The sequence below is a fragment of the Elephas maximus genome, chromosome 16 (genome assembly GCF_024166365.1).
Source record: "Elephas maximus indicus isolate mEleMax1 chromosome 16, mEleMax1 primary haplotype, whole genome shotgun sequence".
Lineage (NCBI taxonomy): Eukaryota > Metazoa > Chordata > Mammalia > Proboscidea > Elephantidae > Elephas > Elephas maximus.
In genome coordinates, this window is record NC_064834.1 from 51,734,979 (window position 1) to 51,757,165 (window position 22,187).

The window sequence follows — 22,187 nt, forward strand, 5'->3', positions numbered from 1 at the left end:
TTACAGTAAAAAGGAATTTTTGAGATTTGAAGTAAAATCAAACATAAAAAGGAAATCTATTGTGGAAATAAGGTTTTATTTTATGGATGTGTCAGAAATCATATAAGTGATTTCCACTGGAAACAGCAAAATATACATAGCCCAATCAATAAATTTGTCAATCTTAAAAACAACAGAAATTAGGAGATCTCCAAAAGCATAGAAGTAGTGAAATCTCCACTATTTGCTGACTGTCCCTGATCAAGGCCTTCTGTGGGCCTGGTCTGGTTGCACTGGAGCTGGTTTATGAAATGTTACCAGGTGGAAACCCCAGGTTCTGCTCAGCGTAACCTGTATTGTCCAATAAACAAGAAACAGAAGTGGGAGAGTAGAAAGGTGCCTTTATTTTGTTGTGCAAGAAAAGGAAACAGTTGGGGCTGCTGCTGCCAAGACTGCTCCACTAGGGAAAAAAAAAAAAAAGGAGGGGGGGAAGGGTTATTTTTAAGGGGTTTACAAGCGGGGAGTTCATACAAGTTCCATAAGCAACATTCTTAATCATGCTATGCAGGGGCAACGGGGATTACATATAACTTCATGCATTACAAGGATTTTAATGCAAAGTTACAGGGCAGGCCAAGCAAAGGAACTAAGATTCTAAAGCAAAGTTGCAGGGCAGGCCAAGCAAACTGCTTGAGGCAGTGGAATTTTTCTCAGCCTGGGGACCTCTGCCTAAAAAGTACAGTAAAGACTATGAGAATAATGTTTGTACCCTTGGGCTTTTCAGAGCCCAGTCATTTTTGTCAAGGGATTTATAGATTTAAACAAATGTTCATCATGTTTTTTGTGAGTAGTATTTCTGTCCTAAACAGTATTTACAATGAAGAGACAGACTTGTAATAAATTTCTAATGGGGGGAAGCAATTGCTTTGATTTACAATGCAAATGATTAAAAGATAAAAGTTCTTCTTTTATCTAGGAATACAGCATAACTTATAAGGTGGTGGGATGTTGAGAAGCCCAGTAGCAACAGGTTTGATGGTTAGCTCCTTTGGCTCAACTAGGGGCTTCAAGGAGAAGTTCTGCATAATGGTGGTGAAGAACAGGAACAGCTCCATGCGGGCCAGGCTCTCTCCAACACAGGCCCGTTTTCCTGAAAGAAGGAAACATCTCAATAGCTTGCTTCATGTTCAAATACACTGTACCCCCACATCCACTGAACATATCAATCAGAAAGCTGAACTCATAAACTGCTGGTGGGCAATAAAAACCAAAAACTAAATCCGTTGCTGTCGAGTCAATTCTGACTCATAGCGACCCTACAGGACAGAGTAGAACTGCCCTATAGAGTTTCCAAGGAGCATGTGGTGGTTTCGAACTGCCGACCTTTTGGTTAGTAGCCATAGCACTTAACCACTACACCACCAGGATTTCCAGGTGGACAAAAAATGGGTACAATTTTTCTAGAGGGATATTTGGCAATACATATCAAAACTCTCTAAAGAAATTTACACTACTTAATTCAGTGATTCTCCTTCTGGGAATTTATCTGCAGGAAATAGAGATTCATCTACGAGGGTATCACTTGAATCATTATTTATGATATTAATGAATTAGGGGAAGCCGAGATATCCATCTAAATGGATTGATTAAATAAAGCATTGTGCATCCAGCATACAATGCAAACTAAAAATGTTTATATGGAAGAATACTTAATACCATGGGCAATTTTTAATTACAATATATTAAGTAAAAACAGTTTATCAAATAATTATTCAGAATGAACCAAATTTTATTTTTTAAATATACATCTATTATATATACATAAACAATTGTTTCAAGTATATTGGTGTTGTTAGGTGCCGTCGAGTCAGTTCTGACTCACAGCAACCCTATGTACAACAGAACAAAACACTGCCCAGGCCTGCGCCATCCTCACAATCCTTGTTACGCTTCAGCCCACTGTTGCAGCCACCATGTCAATCCATCTTGTTAAGGGTCTTCCTCTTTTTTGCTGGCTGTCTACCAAGCATGATGTCCTTCTCCAGGGACTGATCCCTCCTGATAACATGTCCAAAGTATGTCAGACATAGCCTTGCCATCCTTGCTTCTGAGAAGCATTCTGGTTGTACTTCTTCCAAGAGAGGTTTGTTTGGCAGCCCATGGTATATTCAAAATTCTTCGCCAACACCATAATTCAAAGGCGTTAATTCTTCTTTGGTCTTCCTTATTCATCATCCAGCTTTCGTAAGCATATGAAGCCACTGAAAACACCATGGCTGGGGTCAGATGCACCTTAGTCTTCAAGGTGACAGCTCTGCTTTTCAACACTTTAAAGAGGTTTTTTGCAGCAGATTTGCCCAATGCAATGCGTCTTCTGATTTCTTGACTGCTGCTTCCAAGGGTGTTGATTGTGGATCCAAGTAAAATGAAATCCTTGACAACTTCAATCTTTTCTGTTTTTCATGATGTTGCTTATTGCTCCAATTGTGAGGATTTTTGTTTTATGTTGAGTTGTAATCCATACTGAAGGCTGTGGTCTTTGATCATCAGTAAGTGCTTCAAGTCCTTTTTACTTTCAGCAAGCAATGTTGTGTCATCTTCATATTGCAGGTTATTAATGAGTCTCCCTCCAATCCTGATGCCCTGTTCTTCCTCATGTAGTCCAGCCTCTTGGGTTATTTGTTCAGCATACAGATTGAATAAGTATGGTGAAAGGATCCAACCCTGACGCACAAGCCACGCAGTATCCCCTTCTTCTGTTGGAACAACTGTGTCTTGATCTATGTACAGGTTCCTCATGAGCACAATTAAGTGTTCTGGAATTCCCATTCTTCGCAATGTTATCCCTAATTTTTTATGATTAACACAGCCAAATACCTTTGCATAGTCAAGAAAAATGGGTAAACAACTTTTTGGTATTCTCTGCTTTCAGCCAGGATCCATCTGACATCAGCAATGATATCCCTGGTTCCACATCCTCTTCTGAATCTGGCTTAAATATCTGGAGGTTCCCTATCAATATACTCCTGCAGCCACTTTTGAATGATCTTCAACAAAATTTTACTTCTGGGTGATATTAATTATATTGTTCGATAATTTCCACATTTGGTTGGATCACCTTTCTTAGGAATAGGCATAAATACAGATCTCTTCCAGCTCGTTGGCAATGTGGCCGTCTTCCAAATTTCTTGGCATAGACCAGTGAGTACTTCCAATGTTGCATCCATTTGTTGAAAGATCTCAATTGGTATTCCATCAATTCCTGGAGCCTTGTTTTTCACCAGTGCCTTCAGTGCAGCTTGAACTTCTTCCTTCAGTACCATAGGTTCCTGACCATATGTTACCTCCTGAAATGGTTGAACGTTGGCCAATCATTTTTGGTATAGTGACTGTGTATATTCCTTCCATCTTTTTCTAACGCTTCCTGTATCCTTTAATATTTTCCCCGTAGAATCCTTCAATACTGCAATTCAAGGCTTGAATTCTTTCTTCAGTTCTTTCAGCTTGATTCATCCATGTTACGTTTCACGGTTCATCACTGTTCTTTATCATTGCTTAGTATGCCATTGTGTAAATATAACATAATTTGCTTATCCATTTGTCCGTTCAGGGGCACCTAGGTTGTTCCCATCTTTTTGCTATTGTGAACACTGATGCAACAAACATGGGTGTACATACATCTATTCATGTGACAGCTTTTATTTCTCCAGGACGTATTCCAAGGAGTGGAATTGCCGGATCATATGGTAGTTCTATTTCTAGCTTTTTAAGGAAGTGCCAAATCCATTTCCAAAGTGTTTGTACCATTTTACATTCCCACTAGCAGTGCATAAGTGTTCCAGTGTCTCCACAACCTCTCCAGCATTTCTTATTTTGTGTTTTTTGGATTAATGCTTGCCTTGTTGGGGTGAGATGGTATCTCATTGTAGTTTTCAACTGCATTTCTCTAATGGCTAATGATCGTGAGCATTTCCTCATGTAACTGTTAGATGCCTAAATGTCTTCTTTGGTGAAGTGTCTGTTCATATCCTTTGCCCATTTTTTAAGTGGGTTATTTGTCTTTTTGTGATTGAAGTTTTGCAGCATCTTATAGATTTTAGAGATTAGACCCTGAACAGATATGTCACAGCCCAAAATTTTTTTCCCACTCTGTAGGTTGTCTTTTTACTCTTTTGGTGAAGTCTTTTGAGGCACCTAAGTGTTTGATTTTTAGGAGCTCCCAGTTATCTGGTTTCTCGCCTGGTGTTTGTGCATTGTTACATTTTGTATTCTGTTTATGCTATTTATTAGGGCTCCTAGTGTTTTTACTTCCATGATCTTTATCGTTTTAGATTTTATATTTAGGTCTTTGATCCATTTTGAGTTAGTTTTTGTGCATGGTGTGAGGTATGGGTCTTGTTTTGTTTTTTTGCAGATGGATATCCAGTTATGCCAGCATCATTTGTTAAAGAGACTGTCTTTTCCTCATTTAATGGACTTTGGGCCTATGTCAAATATCAACCCCTCATCGGTGGATGAATTTACTTCTGGATTCTCAATTGTGTTCCATTAGTCTATTTTGTACCAGTACCAGGCCGTTTTTACTACTGTGGTGGTATAATAGGTTCTAAAATCAGGTAGTGTGAGGCCTCCCACTTCGTTCTTCTTTAGTAATGCTTTACTTATCTGGGCCTCTTCCCTTTCCATATGAATATTGTTGGAATTTGGATCAGGATTACACATTGTCTCTGTAGATCACTTTGGGTAGAATTGACATTTTCACAATGTTGAGTCTTCCTATCCATGAGCAAGGTATGTTTGTCCACTTACGTAGGTCTCTTTTGGTTTCTTGCAGTAGTGTCTTGTAGTTTTCTTTGTATAGGTCTTTTACGTCTCTGGTTAGATGTATTCCTAAGTATTTTATCTTCTTGAGGGCTGTTGTAAATGGTATTCATTTGGTGATTTCCTCTTCGGAGTTCTCTTTGTTGGTGTAGAGGAATCCAACAGATTTTTGTATGTTTATCTTGTATCCTGATCCTTTGCTGAAATCTTCTATTATTTCCAGTAGTTTTCCTGTGGGTTCTTTGGGGTTTTCTGTGCATAAGACCATATCATCTGCAAATAGGGATCCTTTTACTTCTTCCTTACCAATTTGGATGCCCTTTATTTCTTTTTCTTGCCTTATTGCTCTGGCTAGGACCTCTAGCACAGTGTTGAATAAGGGTGGTGATAAAGGGCATCCTTGTCTGGTTCCTGTTCTCAAGGAGGATGCTTTCAGATTCTCTCTATTTAGGATGGTATTGGCTGTTGGCTTTGTATAAATGCCACTTATTATGTTGAGGAATTTCCCTTCTATTCCTATTTTGCTGAGACTTTGTATCATGAATAGGTGTTGGACGTTGTCAAATGCCTTTTCTGCATCAACTGATAAGATCATGTGGTTCTTGTCTTTTGTTTTACTTATGTGATGGATTACATTGATTGTTTTTCTAATATTGAGCTATCCCTGCATACCTGGTATGAATCCCACTTGGTCATGGTGAATTATTTTTGTGATATGTTGTTGAATTCTATTGGCTAGAATTTTGTTGAAGATTTTTACGTCTATGTTCATGAGGGATATTGGTCTGTAATTTTCTCTTTTTTTTGTGGTGTCTTTACCTGGTTTTGGTATCAGGGTTATGCTGGCTTCATTGAATGAGTTTGAGAGTATTCCATTCTCTTCTGTGCTCTGAAATACCTTTTTAGTAGTAGTGGTGCTAACTTTCTCTGAAAGCTTGGTAGAATTCTCCAGTGAAGCCATCAGGGCCAGGGCTTTTTTGTTGTTGTTGTTGGGAGTTTTTTAATTACCTTTTCAATCTCTTCTTTGGCTATAGGTTTATTTAGTTGTTCTACCTCTGTTTGCCTTAGTTTAGGTAGGTAATGTGTTTCTAGAAATTTGTCCATTTCCTCTAGGTTTTCAAATTTGTTGGAGTACAATTTTTCATACTATTCTGTTATGATTCTTTTAATTTCATTTCGGTCTGTTGTGATATCACCCCTCTTATTTCTTGTTTGGGTTATTTGCTTCCTCTTGTATTTTTCTTTTGTCAGTTTGGTCAATGGTTTATCCATTTTGTTGATCTTTTCAAAGGACCAGTTTTTGGTCTTGTTAACTCTTTCAATTGTTTTTCATTTAATTCTGCTCTAGTTTTTATTATTTTCTTTCTTCTGGTTAAAATGGCTTCTTTTGCTGTTCTCTTTCTACTTGTTCTAGTTATTGGGTTAATGTTTTGATTTTGGCCCTTTTTTCTTTTTGGATGTGTGCATTTATTGCTGTAAACTGGCCTCTGATCACTGCTTTGGCTGTGTCCCAAAGGTGCTGGTAGGATGTTGTTTTCATTCCCATTTGAATCTGAGAATTTCTTTATTCTGTCCTTAATTTCTCGTATAACCCAGTAGTTTTTGAGTAAGGTGTGTTCGGTTTCCACGTACTTGATTTTTTCCTTGCTTTTTCTGTTTTTTGACTTCTACTTCTATGACAGTTTAGTTGGAGATATGCCAAGTGTGTTCTTCCCTTTTGGTTTTCTGCTTCCAGGTCTTTGCACATGTCAGTATAATACTTTATCTTTTCAAGCCACCCTTTGAAATCTTATATTGAACTCTTTTACTTCATCATTTCTTCCTTTCACTACTCTACATTCAAAGAGTAAGTTTCAGAGACTCTTCTGACATCAATTTAGGTCTTTTTTTTTCCTGTCTTTTTAATGACCTCTTGCTTTCTTAATGTATGATGTCCTTGGTGTCATTACACAACTTGTCTGGTTCTTGGTCATTAGTGTTCAACATATCAAATCTATTCTTGAGATGGTCTCTAAATTCAGGTGGGATATGCTCAAGGTCATACTCTGGCCCTCACGGACCTATCCGTATTTTCTTCAGTTTCAACTTGAACTTGCATATGAGTAATTGACAGTCTTGTTCCACAGTCAGCCCCTGGCCTTGTTCTGACTAACGATATCAATCTTTTCCATAGTCTTTTTCCACAGATGTAGTCAATTTGATTCCTGTGACTTCTGTCTGGCAAGGTTCACGTGTATAGTTGCCATTTATCTTGGTGAAAAAGGTAATAACAATGAAGAAGTCATTGGTCTTGCAAAATTCAATCATGCCATCTCCAGCATTGATTCTATCACCAAGGCCATATTGTCCATCTACCAATGTTTCCTCTTCATCTCTAACTTTCACGTTCTAATCACCAGTAATTATCAGTGCCTCTTGACTGCAAGTCTGATCAATTTCAGACTACAGATGTTGGTAAAAATCTTCAATTTCTTCATCTTTGTCCTTAGTGGTTGGTGCGTAAATTTGAATAATAGTTGAATTAACTGGTCTTCCTTTACGGTGTACGGATATTATTCTATCACTGACAGCATTGTACTTCAGGACAGATCTTGAAATGTTCTTTTTGAAGATGAATGCAATGCCATTCCTCTACGATTTGTCGTTCCTGGCATAGAAGATATGACTGTTGGATTCAAAATTGCCAATACCAGTCCATTTCAGCTCACTAATACCTAGGATATGGATGTTTATGTGTGCCGTTTCATTTTTGACAATTTCCAATATTCCTAGATAAGTACTTCATACATTCCACATTCCAAATATTAGTGGATGTTTACAGCTGTTTCTTCTCAGTTTGAGTCATGCCACATCAGCAAACAAAGGTCCCAAAAGCTTGACTCCACCTACGTCATTAAGGTCAATCCTACTTTGAGGAGGCAGCTCTTACCCGGTCGTATTTTGAGCGCCTGCCCACCTTAGGGGCTCATCTTCTGGCACTATATCAGACAATGTTCTGCTGCCATTCATAAGGTTTTCTCTGGCTAATTCTTTTCAGAAGTAGCCCACCGGGTCCTTCTGCCTAGTCTGTCTTAGGTGGAAGCTCAGCTGAAGCCTGTCTGGCATGGGTGACCATGCTGGTACTTGAATACCAGTGGTATAACTTCCAGCACCACAGCAATACTTTAGCCCCCACAGTATGACAAACTGACAGACATGTGAAGCTTGAAGTATATACAGTAAAATACAGTGATTATCTCTGTAGGGTCAGATTGTAGATAATTTTTTATTTTGCTTTTCTGAATTTTCCATTATTTTATGTTGAACATGTATTATCTTTGCAGGTAGAAACAAAACATATTTAGTGTTGTTTTTTTAAAATAATAATCAAATGAGCAGCATAGAATAACAAGGAAAAAATATGTGTTCAATCAATCATAAATTGTCTTTATGACCTTATGGGAAATAGTAACTGGGAGCTAACCAACTCTTGTGGTCTCTAAATTTCAAAGAGGAAGAAGGAAAATGAAATGGCCAAGGTCTCTTTAATGGCCTCTGGCTCTAAGAAACAGAAAATTAACAATAGCTAACAGCTACATTTTGTGTCAGAAAAGTCAATTTTATAAAGGAAAGATCAACAAACAAAAGTTTGCAAAGGCAGGTCTTTCTGTTGTCTGGTAATACATAACACCTGAATTGGACTGACTTGTTTTTCTTTAATTAAACTGCCATTGTATTCAATTACCAAACCACAAAATAGTCCCTGAGTGATGTATTTGATTCTACTGGGGAGAGACTTAAATGTCTCTATCTAAATTTGGTTATAAAAGTGTGAAATGATTGACTTTGCTATCATCAATGGATTGCTTAGTGATGTAATAAATTCAGTGGAACTAAAAATTGTCCAAAGTGTGCATATGTGTGGTTTGGGTGGGTTTATTTGTATTTACCAAGGGAAAAAGGCACGAAATATTCTGTTTTCTTGAAGCTGCCATTTTTATCTAAAAAGTGGCCTGGGTCAAACTTCTCTGGGTTGGGAAACTCCTTGCAATCAAACAAGATTGAAGACAGTAGTGGCAATACGGTCGTACCCTGGAAACAGGAAATAAAGAGTTGAGAGATAGTTCATCATTCTTATCCTTGGTTCATAAACAAGTTTAACATTCTTAGTTATGGCAGCTTTAGTAGGACTGAGCACCTTTAAGCTTGCTTGGTGAGGGACCGTCTTGAGTCATGGCTATTTTATACACTCTACACTGTCTTTTATCTAGTAGTAACAAGGTAGTTCTCTGTGTAAAGAGTGATGTTATGGTCAATTGCTGAAAAACGGGGGTTTGTAACACATATTGTCTAGACTTGAGCTTCACTGTAATCACTGCCTCAAATATGAAGAGCTTACTTTCTCAGAGTTTTTTTTTTTTCCTGGATTCAGATGTGAATGAAAGAAAATGAGATTTAGAATCTACTGAATCAAATTCTACTTACCTCACTTGTTAAATAGGGAGGGGTAACAACAACAGACAGCTTTCCTCCCTGCCTAATAAGACTTTTGTGAGGCTTATATGACAAAATAATAACTACCATTTATACTAAATGCTTTACATTTGCCTGACACTGTGCTTAGTTGTTTATAGCATTCATTTAATTTGCATATCAACCATATCCAGTAGGTGCTCTTTTTGTTTACATTTTATAAACAAGGAAACTGAGGTTCAGAAAGGTACAATAATTTGCTTGAGGTTATACTTTTAGCAAATGACATAGTTAGAATTTGAACCATGTTCTACTTTATCATAAAATGCACCTTTTAAGGAAAAGCTTCCTTTATCCATTTTTCCTTTAGTTTGTATCCCTTTAAACATTATTTGTACAATACATAATACATTATGATACAAAAAGTAAAAAAAAAAAAAAAAGAAGAGTATAAAGTGAAAATATGCCTTCCTCTCTTTTCTCTACCCCAATCCCCTTGGTTTCTTTTTTGGTATAATTATCATTATCAGTTTACAATATATCCTTTGAGAGACAGCTTACAGACTAAAAAAAAAAAAAAAAAAAGACACACACATATATCCAGCCCCACACATGCGACATCCTTTTTTATACATACTATTCTATACCTTGCTTAGTATCCCACTGTATGGAAATATCAGAGTTTTTTAACAGTCCTGTTTCGATGGACATCTTAAAAAATACCACAAAAGTTTTTCTAGTCTTCAAGTATCACAAGTACTGCTGTAATGTATAATGTTTTTGGTAAAATATACACGAAGGATACATTTCTAGTAGTTGAATTACTCTTCAAAGTGCACATATATTTTGAATTTTGACAGATGTTGCCACATTGCCTTCCTTAGAGGTTACACCAATATATGTTATTAGTAAGAATACATAGTTTTGGGTGGGGCCAAGATGGCAGAGTAGTCAGACACTTCCTATGTTCCTTACAACAAAGACCCAAAAAAAAAAAAAAAATGAATCAATTATATATGACAGTCTAGGAGCCCCGAACATCCAAGACAAAATGAGGAGTAGGAATGAGCGGCAGGAGGAGGGAAAGACAGTTCAGAAGCAGCGAGGATTTGCTAAACCTGACCTGGCTGGCACCCTGCAGGCTGGATTGGCCAGCACACACAGGCTGAGGCAAGCAGAGTCTGGTCAAGCCTCCAGAACCAGGGAGAAATTATGCTGATGCTGCAAAAGTTAAGTGCAAGTGTCTAACCTTGCACAAGATCAAAAAGGCCCTTCTCTCATCTGGGAAGTAACTCTCCCTCCTATTTACCTGCTCCCTCCCCGCTCTGCTCCAGTCCCAGTTCAGCTTCAGAGATTGCCATGACCCCTGGGCTAGAAGTGGGAACCTTGCGAACCCTGAGCCATTTTCCTGGCTTTGGAGAGGGAACAAATTAACAAACAGGAAAAAATAATCTGCCAGTTCCCCTAAGCCAGGAACTCAGGGCAGCCACAGCCCCTTTGCCTACGCACAGGCCTAACCCCAGGCTAGACCTGTGTGGGCCCATTTCAACAGCGGAGGCCCTCATTAACACAGTACAACAGGGTATATACCTGAAGCCTATTTTCCATTGCCACAGCTAAAAGGGAGTGGCAGATTCATGACCTTTGACACCACCCTGCCCATTAAGCAGGGTCCTCACCTACTCACATCAGGGGCCTGAGGACTGGTGGCTCCACCCACAGTATCTAGCCACCAGCGACAGGGGTCTAAGAATAAGTGGTGCCTCCCAGTCCTTACAGCCACAACACCAGCTGCCCAAAGTCTGGCTGCAAAACCCACCCTCCTACGCACTCTAGGGAACAGGGACATGCCTTCTACCCAGGCACGCAGGGGCAGCCATCAGCCCCCTACCTTGCTTAGCACATAACCCTCTAATGCAGCCAGATACCTGTGTCTACTCCAATCACCCCTATATAGCCCTGCCCGTCTAGGACTGTAGGTGAGAGCCTGCACCACAGGCTCAGCGATCAATGACTTGGACACCTGAGCTGAATTCACACAAGAAAAGTAAACAGACTCCTGGACTTACATACCAAGTAAAAGCTCTAACCATCTGGTGACAGGACATTAGAGCTTCAAAGACACCAATAATCAAAGTAACTCACATGACCAGCCTATTTGGGCATACCAAAACAAAACAAGAAGCTAGGACACAGTGAGCAAACATAAAATAAATAAACATAATAACTTATTGATGGCTCAGAGACAACAGTCAATATCAAATCACGTAAACAGGCAAACTATGATGGCTCCAGCAAGTGACCAAAACAAAGAACCAAGAAATCTCCCAGAGGAAGAGAAACTCTTGGAATTACCAGAGGCAGAATTCAAAAAACTAATTTACAGAGTTCTTCGAGAGATCAGGAAGGAGATCAGGTAAAATGCAGACCAAGCCAAGGAACACACAGACAAAGCAACAGAGGAACTTAAGGTTCTACAAGAGCATAATGACAAACTTAACAGGCTACAAGAATCCATAGGGAGACAACAGACAGAAATTCAAAAGAGTGACAATAAAATTTAAGAATTAGACAACTCAATAGAGAGTCACAGGAGCAGGGTTGAGGCAATGGAAGTCAGAATTAGTGAGATTGAAGATAAAGACTTGACACCAATTTATCTGAGGAAAAATCAGGTAAAAGAATTAAAAAAAATGAAGAAACCCTAAGAATTATACGGGACTCTATCGAGAGGAATGACCTACACGTGATTGGAGTACCAGAACAGGAGAAGAATAACAGAAAACACACAGAGAATTGTGAAGATTTGTTGGCAGAAAAATTCTCTGATATCATGAAAGACAAGAAGGTATCTATCCAGGAAGCTTATCAAACCCCATACAGGGTAGATCCCTAAAGAAACTCACCAAGACATACTACAAGCAAACTTTCCAAAACCAAAGATAAAGAGAGAATTTTAAGAGTGGCTAGAGATAAACAAAAAGTCATCTACAAAGGAGAGCCAATAAGACTAAGCTATGACCACTCAGCAGAAACCATGCAGGCAAGAAGGCAATGGGATGACATACATAAAGCCTTGAAGGAAAAAAATTCACCATCAAATATGATGGCGAAATTTGGGCATTTCCAGATAAAAAGAAGTTCAGGGAATTTGTGAAAACCAAACCAAATTACAACAAATACTAAAAGGAGTCCTCTGGTTAGAAAATCAGGAATATCAGATAACAACCTACGAGTAGAACACAGGATAGAACAACCAGATGTCAACCAGATAGGGAAGTCACGAAAATAAATCAAAGCTAAAACACTGAGAATAAGGAAACAGAGATGTCAATACGCAAAAGATGATAACATTAAAACAAAAAAGAGGGACTAAATAATGTACTCGCAAAACTTTCATATGGAGACGAAGTCAAGGTGATATCAAGAAATAAAAGATTGGTTTAAACTTAGAACAACAGAGGTAATATTAAGGTAACCACAAAGGGAACTAACAAACTTACACATCAAAATAAAAAAGACGAAAAACATAAAGACTCAGGAATACAAAATCAACAATGATAAAAAGCAAATACATAAAGAAAAACAACTCAGTGCAGAAAATTAACTGAACAAAGAAACTTGCAACAACACACACACACACACAAAACATCAAAACGACAGCACTAAACTCATACCTATCAATAATTACCTTGAATGTAAATGGACTGAATACACCAATAAAGAGACAGAGAGTCACAGAATGGATAAAAGAACACAATCCACCTATATGCTGCCTATAAGAGACACACCTTAGATTCAAAGGCACAAACAAACTAAAACTCAAAAGATGGAAAAAAATATATCAAGCAAACAACAATCAAAAATCAGCAGGAGTGACAGTATTAATCTCTGACAAAATAAACTTTAAAGCAAAATCTACCACAAAGGATAAGGAAGGACATTACATAATGACTAAAGGGTCAGTACACCAGGAGGACATAAACATAGTAAATATTTACGCATCCAACGACAGGGCTCCAGAATACATAAAACAAACTCTAATGACATTGAAAAGAGAGATAGACAGCTCCACAGTAATAGTAGAAGACTTCAACACACAACTTTTGGTGAAGGACGAAACATCCAGAAGGAAGCTTGATAAAGACATGGAAGATCTATATGCCACAACCAACCAACTTGATCTCATAGACATATAGAGAACACTCCACCAAACAGCAGGCAAGTATACTTTCTTCTCCAAAGCGTATGGAACATTCTCCAGAGTAAACCACATATTAATCCACAAAGTAACTCTTAACAGAATATAAAATATCGATTTATTACAAAGCATCTTTTCTGACCATAAAGCCATAAGAGTAGAAATCAATTACAGAAAAAGCAAGGGGGAAAAAAATCAAATACATGCAAACTGAACAACACCTTACTCAAAAACTAGTGGGTTATACAAGAAATTAAGGACAGAATAAAGAAATTCTCAGATTCAAATGGGAATGAAAACAACATCCTACCAGCACCTTTGGGACACAGCCAAAGCAGTGATCAGAGGCCAGTTTACAGCAATAAATGCACACATCCAAAAAAGAAAAAAGGGCCAAAATCAAAACATTAACCCAATAACTAGAACAAGTAGAAAGAGAACAGCAAAAGAAGCCATTTTAACCAGAAGAAAGAAAATAATAAAAACTAGAGCAGAATTAAATGAAAAACAATTGAAAGAGTTAACAAGACCAAAAACTGGTCCTTTGAAAAGATCAACAAAATGGATAAACCATTGACCAAACTGACAAAAGAAAAATACAAGAGGAAGCAAATAACCCAAACAAGAAATAAGAGGGGTGATATCACAACAGACCGAAATGAAATTAAAAGAATCATAACAGAATAGTATGAAAAATTGTACTCCAACAAATTTGAAAACCTAGAGGAAATGGACAAATTTCTAGAAACACATTACCTACCTAAACTAAGGCAAACAGAGGTAGAACAACTAAATAAACCTATAGCCAAAGAAGAGATTGAAAAGGTAATTAAAAAACTCCCAACAACAACAACAAAAAAGCCCTGGCCCTGATGGCTTCACTGGAGAATTCTACCAAGCTTTCAGAGAAAGTTAGCACCACTACTACTAAAAAGGTATTTCAGAGCACAGAAGAGAATGGAATACTCTCAAACTCATTCAATGAAGCCAGCATAACCCTGATACCAAAACCAGGTAAAGACACCACAAAAAAAAGAGAAAATTACAGACCAATATCCCTCATGAACATAGACGTAAAAATCTTCAACAAAATTCTAGCCAATAGAATTCAACAACATATCACAAAAATAATTCACCATGACCAAGTGGGATTCATACCAGGTATGCAGGGATAGCTCAATATTAGAAAAACAATCAATGTAATCCATCACATAAGTAAAACAAAAGACAAGAACCACATGATCTTATCAATTGATGCAGAAAAGCCATTTGACAACATCCAACACCTGCATATTCATGATAAAAACTCTCAGCAAAATAGGAATAGAAGGGAAATTCCTCAACATAATAAGTGGCATTTATACAAAGCCAACAGCCAATACCATCCTAAATGGAGAGAATCTGAAAGCATCCTCCTGGAGAACAGGAACCAGACAAGGATGCCCTTTATCACCACCCTTATTCAACACTGTGCTAGAGGTCCTAGCCAGAGCAATAAGGCAAGAAAAAGAAATAAAGGGCATCCAAATTGGTAAGGAAGAAGTAAAAGGATCCCTATTTGCAGATGATATGGTCTTATGCACAGAAAACCCCAAAGAACCCACAGGAAAACTACTGGAAATAATAGAAGATTTCAGCAAAGGATCAGGATACAAGATAAACATACAAAAATCTGTTGGATTCCTCTACACCAACAAAGAGAACTCCGAAGAGGAAATCACCAAATGAATACCATTTACAACAGCCCTCAAGAAGATAAAATACTTAGGAATACATCTAACCAGAGACGTAAAAGACCTATACAAAGAAAACTACAAGACACTACTGCAAGAAACCAAAAGAGACCTACGTAAGTGGACAAACATACCTTGCTCATGGATAGGAAGACTCAACATTGTGAAAATGTCAATTCTACCCAAAGTGATCTACAGAGACAATGTGTAATCCTGATCCAAATTCCAACAATATTCATATGGAAAGGGAAGAGGCCCAGATAAGTAAAGCATTACTAAAGAAGAACGAAGTGGGAGGCCTCACACTACCCGATTTTAGAACCTATTATACCACCACAGTAGTAAAAACAGCCTGGTACTGGTACAACACCACATAAATAGACTAATGGAACGTAATTGAGAATCCAGAAGTAAATTCATCCACTGATGAGGGGTTGATATTTGACATAGGCCCAAAGTCCATTAAATGAGGAAAAGACAGTCTCTTTAACAAATGATGCTGGCATAACTGGATATCCATCTGCAAAAAAACAAAACAAGACCCATACCTCACACCATGCACAAAAACTAACTCAAAATGGATCAAAGACCTAAATATAAAATCTAAAACGATAAAGATCATGGAAGTAAAAACACTAGGAGCCCTAATAAATAGCATAAACAGAATACAAAACGTAACTAACAATGCACAAGCACCAGGCGAGAAACCAGATAACTGGGAGCTCCTAAAAATCAAACACTTAGGTGCCTCAAAAGACTTCACCAAAAGAGTAAAAAGACAACCTACAGAGTGGGAAAAAAAAATTTTGGCTGTGACATATCTGATCAGAGTCTAATCTCTAAAATCTATAAGATGCTGCAAAACTTCAATCAAAAAAAGACAAATAACCCACTTAAAAAATGGGCAAAGGATATGAACAGACACTTCACCAAAGAAGACATTCAGGCATCTAACAGTTACATGAGGAAATGCTCACGATCATTAGCCATTAGAGAAATGCAGTTGAAAACTACAATGAGATACCATCTCACCCCAACAAGGCAAGCATTAATCCAAAAAACACAAAATAAGAAATGCTGGAGAGGTTGTGGAGACACTGGAACACTTATGCACTGCTGATGGGAATGTAAAATGGTACAACCACTTTGGAAACCGATTTGGCACTTCCTTAAAAAGCTAGAAACAGAACTACCATATGATCCGGCAATCCCACTCCTTGGAATAAATCCTGGAGAAATAAGAGCTGTCCCATGAATAGATATATGTACACCCATGTTTGTTGCATCAATGTTCACAATAGCAAAAAGATGGGAACAACCTAGGTGCCCCTGAACAGACAAATGGATAAAGAAATCATGGTATATTCACACAATGGAATACTACGCGATGATGAAGAACGACAGTGAAGCCTAGAAATATCTCACAACAGGGATGAATCTGGAAGGTATTATGCTGAGTGAAATTAGCCCGTTGCAAAAGGAAAATATTGCATGAGACCACTATTATAAGAACTCAAGAAAAGATTTAAACACAGATGAAAACATTCTTTGATGGTTATGAGGGTGGGGAGGGAAATGAGGGTGGGGAGGGAAAGAGAGGGAAATTCTCTAACTAGATAGCAGACAAGAGTCATCTTAGGTGAAGGGAAGGGCAACGCACAATACAGGGGCTATCAGGACAACTAGCATAATCTAAGAAGTTTCCTGAACACAACCAAATACTTTGAGGGACAGAGTAGCAGGGCTGGGGGTCTGGGGACCACAGATTCGAGGGACATCTATAACAAAGCTTATTAGGAAAATGTTCTGCATCCCACTTTGGTGAGTACTGTCTGGGGTCTCAAAAGATTGGGAGCAATCATCAATTGATCCCAACCCACCTGCAGCAAAGGAGAATGAAGAACACCAAAGAGACAAGGAATATATTAGCCCAAGAAACAAAAGAACCACATAAACCAGAGACTCCCTCAGCCTGAGATCAGAAGAACTAGATGGTGCCCAGCTACCACCAATGACCACCCTGACAGGAAATAAAACACGGTCCCTGACCGAGCAGGAGAAAAGTGTGGTGAGAACTAAAATTCACATAAAAAGACCAGACTTAATGGTCTGAGACTACAGGAACCCCAGAAGACGTGGCCCCCAGACTCTCTGTTAACACAGAACTGAGACCATTCCCAAAGCCAACACTTCAAAGATTAAACTGGACTAAAAAACATAAAATAATACTTGTGAGGAGTGTGCTTCTTAGTTCAAGTAGATGTTGTTGTTGTTGTTAGGTACCGTCGAGTTGGTTCCGACTCATAGCGACCCTATGCACAACAGAACAAAACACTGCCCGGTCTTGAGCTATCCTTATAATCTTTGTTATGCTTGAGCTCATCGTTGCAGCCACTGTGTCAATCCACCTCATTGAGGGTCTTCCTCTTTTCTGTTGACCCTGTACTCTGCCAAGCATAATGTCCTTCTCCAGGGACTGATCCCTCCTGACAACATGTCCAAAGTATGTAAGACGCAGTCTCACCATCCTTGCCTCTAAGGAGCATTCTGGTTGTACTTCTTCTAAGACAGATTTGTTCATTCTTTTGGCAGTCCATGGTATATTCAATATTCTACGCCAACACCACAATTCAAAGGAGTCAATTCTTCTTCAGTCTTCCTTATTCATTGTCCAGCTTTCACATGCATATGATGTGATTGAAAATACCATGGCTTGGGTCAGGCACACCTTAGTCTTCAAGGTGACATCTTTGCTCCTCAACACTTTAAAGAGGTCCTTTGCAGCAGATTTGCCCAATGCAATGCGTCTTTTGATTTCTTGACCGCTGCTTCCATGGCTGTTGATTGTGGGTCCAAGTAAAATGAAATCCTTGACAACTTCAATCTTTTCTCCATTTATCATGATGTTGCTCATTGGTCCAGTTGTGAGGATTTTTGTTTTCTTTATGTTGAGGTGTAATCCATACTGAAGGCTATGGTTTCTGATCTTCATTATTAAGTGCTTCAAGTCCTCTTCACTTTCAGCAAGCGAGGTTGTGTCATCTGCATAACACAGGTTGTTAATGAATCTTCCTCCAATCCTGATGCTCTGTTCTTCTTCAAATAGTCTAGCTTCTCGTATTATTTGCTCAGCATACAGATTGAATAGATATGGTAAAAGGATACAACCCTGATGCACACCTTCCTGGCTTCAAAACAATCAGTATCCCCTTGTTCTGTCTGAACAACTGCCTCTTGATCTATGTACAGGTTCCTCATGAGCACAATTAAATGTGGAATTCCCATTCTTTGCAAAGTTATCCATAATTTGTTATGATCCACACAGTCGAATGCCTTTGCATAGTCAATAAAACACAGGTAAACATCCTTCTGGTATTCTCTGCTTGCAGCCAGGATCCATCTGACATCAGCAATGATATCCCTGGTTCCACGTCCTCTTCTGAAACCGGCCTGAATGTCTGGCAGTTCCCTGTCAATATACTGCTGCAGCCGCTTTTGAATGATCTTCAGCAAAATTTTGCTTGCTTGTGATATTAATGATATTCTATAATTTCTATATTTGGTTGGATCACCTTTCTTGGGAATAGGCATAAATATGGATCTCTTCCAGTCAGTTGGCCAGGAAGCTGTCTTCCACACTTCTTGGCATAGACGAATGAGCACCTCCAGGGCTGCATCTGTTTGTTGAAACATCTCAATTGATATTCCATCAATTCCTGGAGCCTTGTTTTTCACCAATGCCTTCAGAGCAGCTTGGACTTCTTCCTTCAGTACCATCAATTCCTGATCATATGCTACTTCTTGAAATGGGTGAACATCGACTAATTCTTTTTGGTATAATGACTCTGTGTATTCTTTCCATCTTTTTTTTTTTTTTTTGTACTGTATTGAAAATTTTTTTTTCTTATTGTTGTGGAGAATATACACAGCAAACCTACACCAGTTCAATAGTTTCTACATGTACAATTCTGTGACATTGAACACATTCTTTTTTTTTTAATTTTTATTGAGCTTCAAGCAAACGTTTACAAATCAAGTCAGACTGTCACATATAAGTTTATATACATCTTACTCCATACTCCCACTTGCTCTCCCCTAATGAGTCAGCCCTTCCAGTCTCTCCTTTCGTGACAATTTGGCCAGCTTCCAACCCTCTCTACCCTCCCATCCCCCCTCCAGACAGGAGATGCCAACACAGTCTCAAGTGTCCACATGATACAAATAGCTCACTCTTCATCAGCATCTCTCTAGTATCCACTGTCCAGTCCCTTCCATGTCTGATGAGTTGTCTTCGGGAATGGTTCCTGTCCTGGGCCAATAGAAGGTTTGGGGACCATGACTGCTGGGATTCCTCTAGTCTCAGTCAGACCATTAAGTATGGTCTTTTTGTGAGAATTTGGGGAATGCATCCCACTGATCTCCTGCTCCCTCAGGGGTTCTCTGTTGCGCTCCCTGTCAGGGCAGTCATCGGTTGTGGCCGGGCACCAACTAGTTCTTCTGGTCTCAGGATGATGTAAGTCTCTGGTTCATGGGGCCCTTTCTGTCTCTTGGGCTCATAGTTATCGTGTGACCTTGGTGTTCTTCATTCTCCTTTGCTCCAGGTGGGTTGAGACCCATTGATGCATCTTAGATGGCCACTTGTTAGCATTTAAGACTCCAGACGCCACATTTCAAAGTGGGATGAAGAATGTTTTCATAATAGAATTATTTTGCCAATTGACTTAGAAGTCCCCTTAAACCATGGTCCCCAACCCCCCACCCTTGCTCTGCTGACCTTTGAAGCATTCAGTTTATCCCGGAAACTTCTTTGCTTTTGGTCCAGTCCAGTTGAGCTGGCCTTCTGTGTATTGAGTATTGTCCTTCCCTTCACCTAAAGTAGTTCTTATCTACTAACTAATCAGTAAAAAACCCTCTCCCACCCTCCCTCCCTCCCTCCCTCGTAACCACAAAAGTATGTGTTCTTCTCAGTTTATACTATTTCTCAAGATCTTATAATAGTGGTCTTATACAATATTTGTCCTTTTGCCTCTGACTGATTTCGCTCAGCATGATGCCTTCCAGCTTCCTCCATGTTATGAAATGTTTCACAGATTCGTCACTGTTCTTTATTGATGCGTAGTATTCCATTGTGTGAATATACCACAATTTATTTAACCATTCATCTGTTGATGGACACCTTGGTTGCTTCCAGCTTTTTGCTACTGTAAACAGGGCTGCAATAAACATGGGTGTGCATATATCTGTTCCTGTGAAGGCCCTTATTTCTCTAGGGTATATTCCGAGGAGTGGGATTTCTGGGTTATGGTAGTTCTATTTTTAACTGTTTAAGATAACGCCAGATAGATTTCCAAAGTGGTTGTACCATTTTACATTCGCACCAGCAGTGTATAAGAGTTCCAATCTCTCCACAGCCTCTCCAACATTTATTATTTTGTGTTTTTTGGATTAATGCCAGACTCGTTGGAGGGAGATGGAATCTCACTGTAGTTTTAATTTGCATTTCTCTAATGGCTAATGATTGAGAGCATTTTCTCATGTATCTGTTAGCTGCCTGAATATCTTCTTTAGTGAAGTGTGTGTTCATATCCTTTGCCCACTTTTTGATTAGGTTGTTTGTCTTTTTGTGGTTGAGTTTTGACAGAATCATGTAGATTTTAGAGATCAAGCGCTGGTCGGAGATGTCATAGCTGAAAATTCTTTCGCAGTCTGTAGGTGGTCTTTTTACTCTTTTGATGAAATCTTTAGATGAGCATAGGTGTTTGATTTTTAGGAGCTCCCAGTTATCTGGTTTCTCTTCGTCATTTTTGGTAATGCTTTGTATTCTGTTTATGCCTTGTATTAGGCTCCTAACGTTGTCCCTATTTTTTCTTCCATGATCTTTATTGTTTTAGTCTTTATGTTTAGGTCTTTGATCCACTTGGAGTTAGTTTTTGTGCATGGTGTGAGGTATGGCTCCTGTTTCATTTTTTTGCAAATGGATATCCAGTTATGCCAGCACCATTTGTTAAAAAGACTATCTTTTCCCCAATTAACTGACACTGGGCCTTTGTCAAATATCAGCTGCTCATATGTGGATGGATTTATTTATATCTGGGTTCTCAATTCTGTTCCATTGGTCTATGTGCCTGTTGTTGAACCAGTACCAGGCTGTTTTGACTACTGTGGCTGTATAATAGGTTCTGAAATCAGGTAGAGTGAGGCCTCCCACTTTCTTCTTTTTCAGTAATGCTTTACTTATCGGAGGCTTCTTTCCCTTCCATATGAAGTTGCTGATTTGTTTCTCCATCACATTAAAAAATGACATTGGAATTTGGATCGGAAGTGCATTGTATGTATAGATGGCTTTTGGTAGAATAGACATTTTTACTATGTTAAGTCTTCCTATCCATGAGCAAGGTATGTTTTTCCACTTAAGTAGGTCCTTTTTAGTTTCTTGTAGTAGTACTTTGTAGTTTTCTTTGTCTAGGTCTTTTACATCTTTGGTAAGATTTATTCCTAAGTATTTTATCTTTTGGGGGGCTACTGTGAATGGTATTGATTTGGTGATTTCCTCTTCGATGTTCTTTTTGTTGATGTAGAGGAATCCAAGTGATTTTTGTATGTTTATCTTATAACCTGAGACTCTGCCAAACTCTTCTATTGTTTCAGTAGTTTTCTGGAGGATTCCTTAGGGTTTTCTGTGTATAAGATCATGTCATCTGCAAATAGAGATAATTTTACTTCCTCCTTGCCAATCTGGATGCCCTTTTTTTCTTTGTCTAGCCTAATTGCTCTGGCTAGGACCTCTAGCACAATGTTGAATAAGAGCGATGATAAAGGGCATCCTTGTCTGGTTCCCGTTCTTAAGGGAAATGCTTTCAGGCTCTCTCCATTTAGAATGATGTTGGCTGTTGGCTTTGTATAGATGCCCTTTATTATGTTGAGAAATTTTCCTTCAATTCATGTTTTGGTGAGAGTTTTTATCATAAATGGGTGTTGGACTTAGTCAAATGCCTTTTCTG

At 38.6% G+C, this 22,187-nt stretch overlaps 1 protein-coding gene across 1 annotated transcript in view; it reads right to left on the reverse strand.

Moving 5' to 3' along the window:
• Nucleotides 1-232: 232 nt before the first annotated feature.
• LOC126059332 (cytochrome P450 2C23-like) overlaps nucleotides 233-22,187 on the reverse strand; it is a 52,036-nt gene continuing 30,081 nt past the window's right edge. The window contains exons 8-9 of the mRNA XM_049855018.1: nucleotides 8,730-8,871; nucleotides 233-1,129 (exon numbers count right to left, since the gene is read on the reverse strand). Of these exons, the coding sequence (XP_049710975.1) occupies nucleotides 948-1,129; nucleotides 8,730-8,871 (324 nt within the window). The 3' untranslated portion in view covers nucleotides 233-947. The remainder of the gene's footprint in view (nucleotides 1,130-8,729; nucleotides 8,872-22,187) is intronic.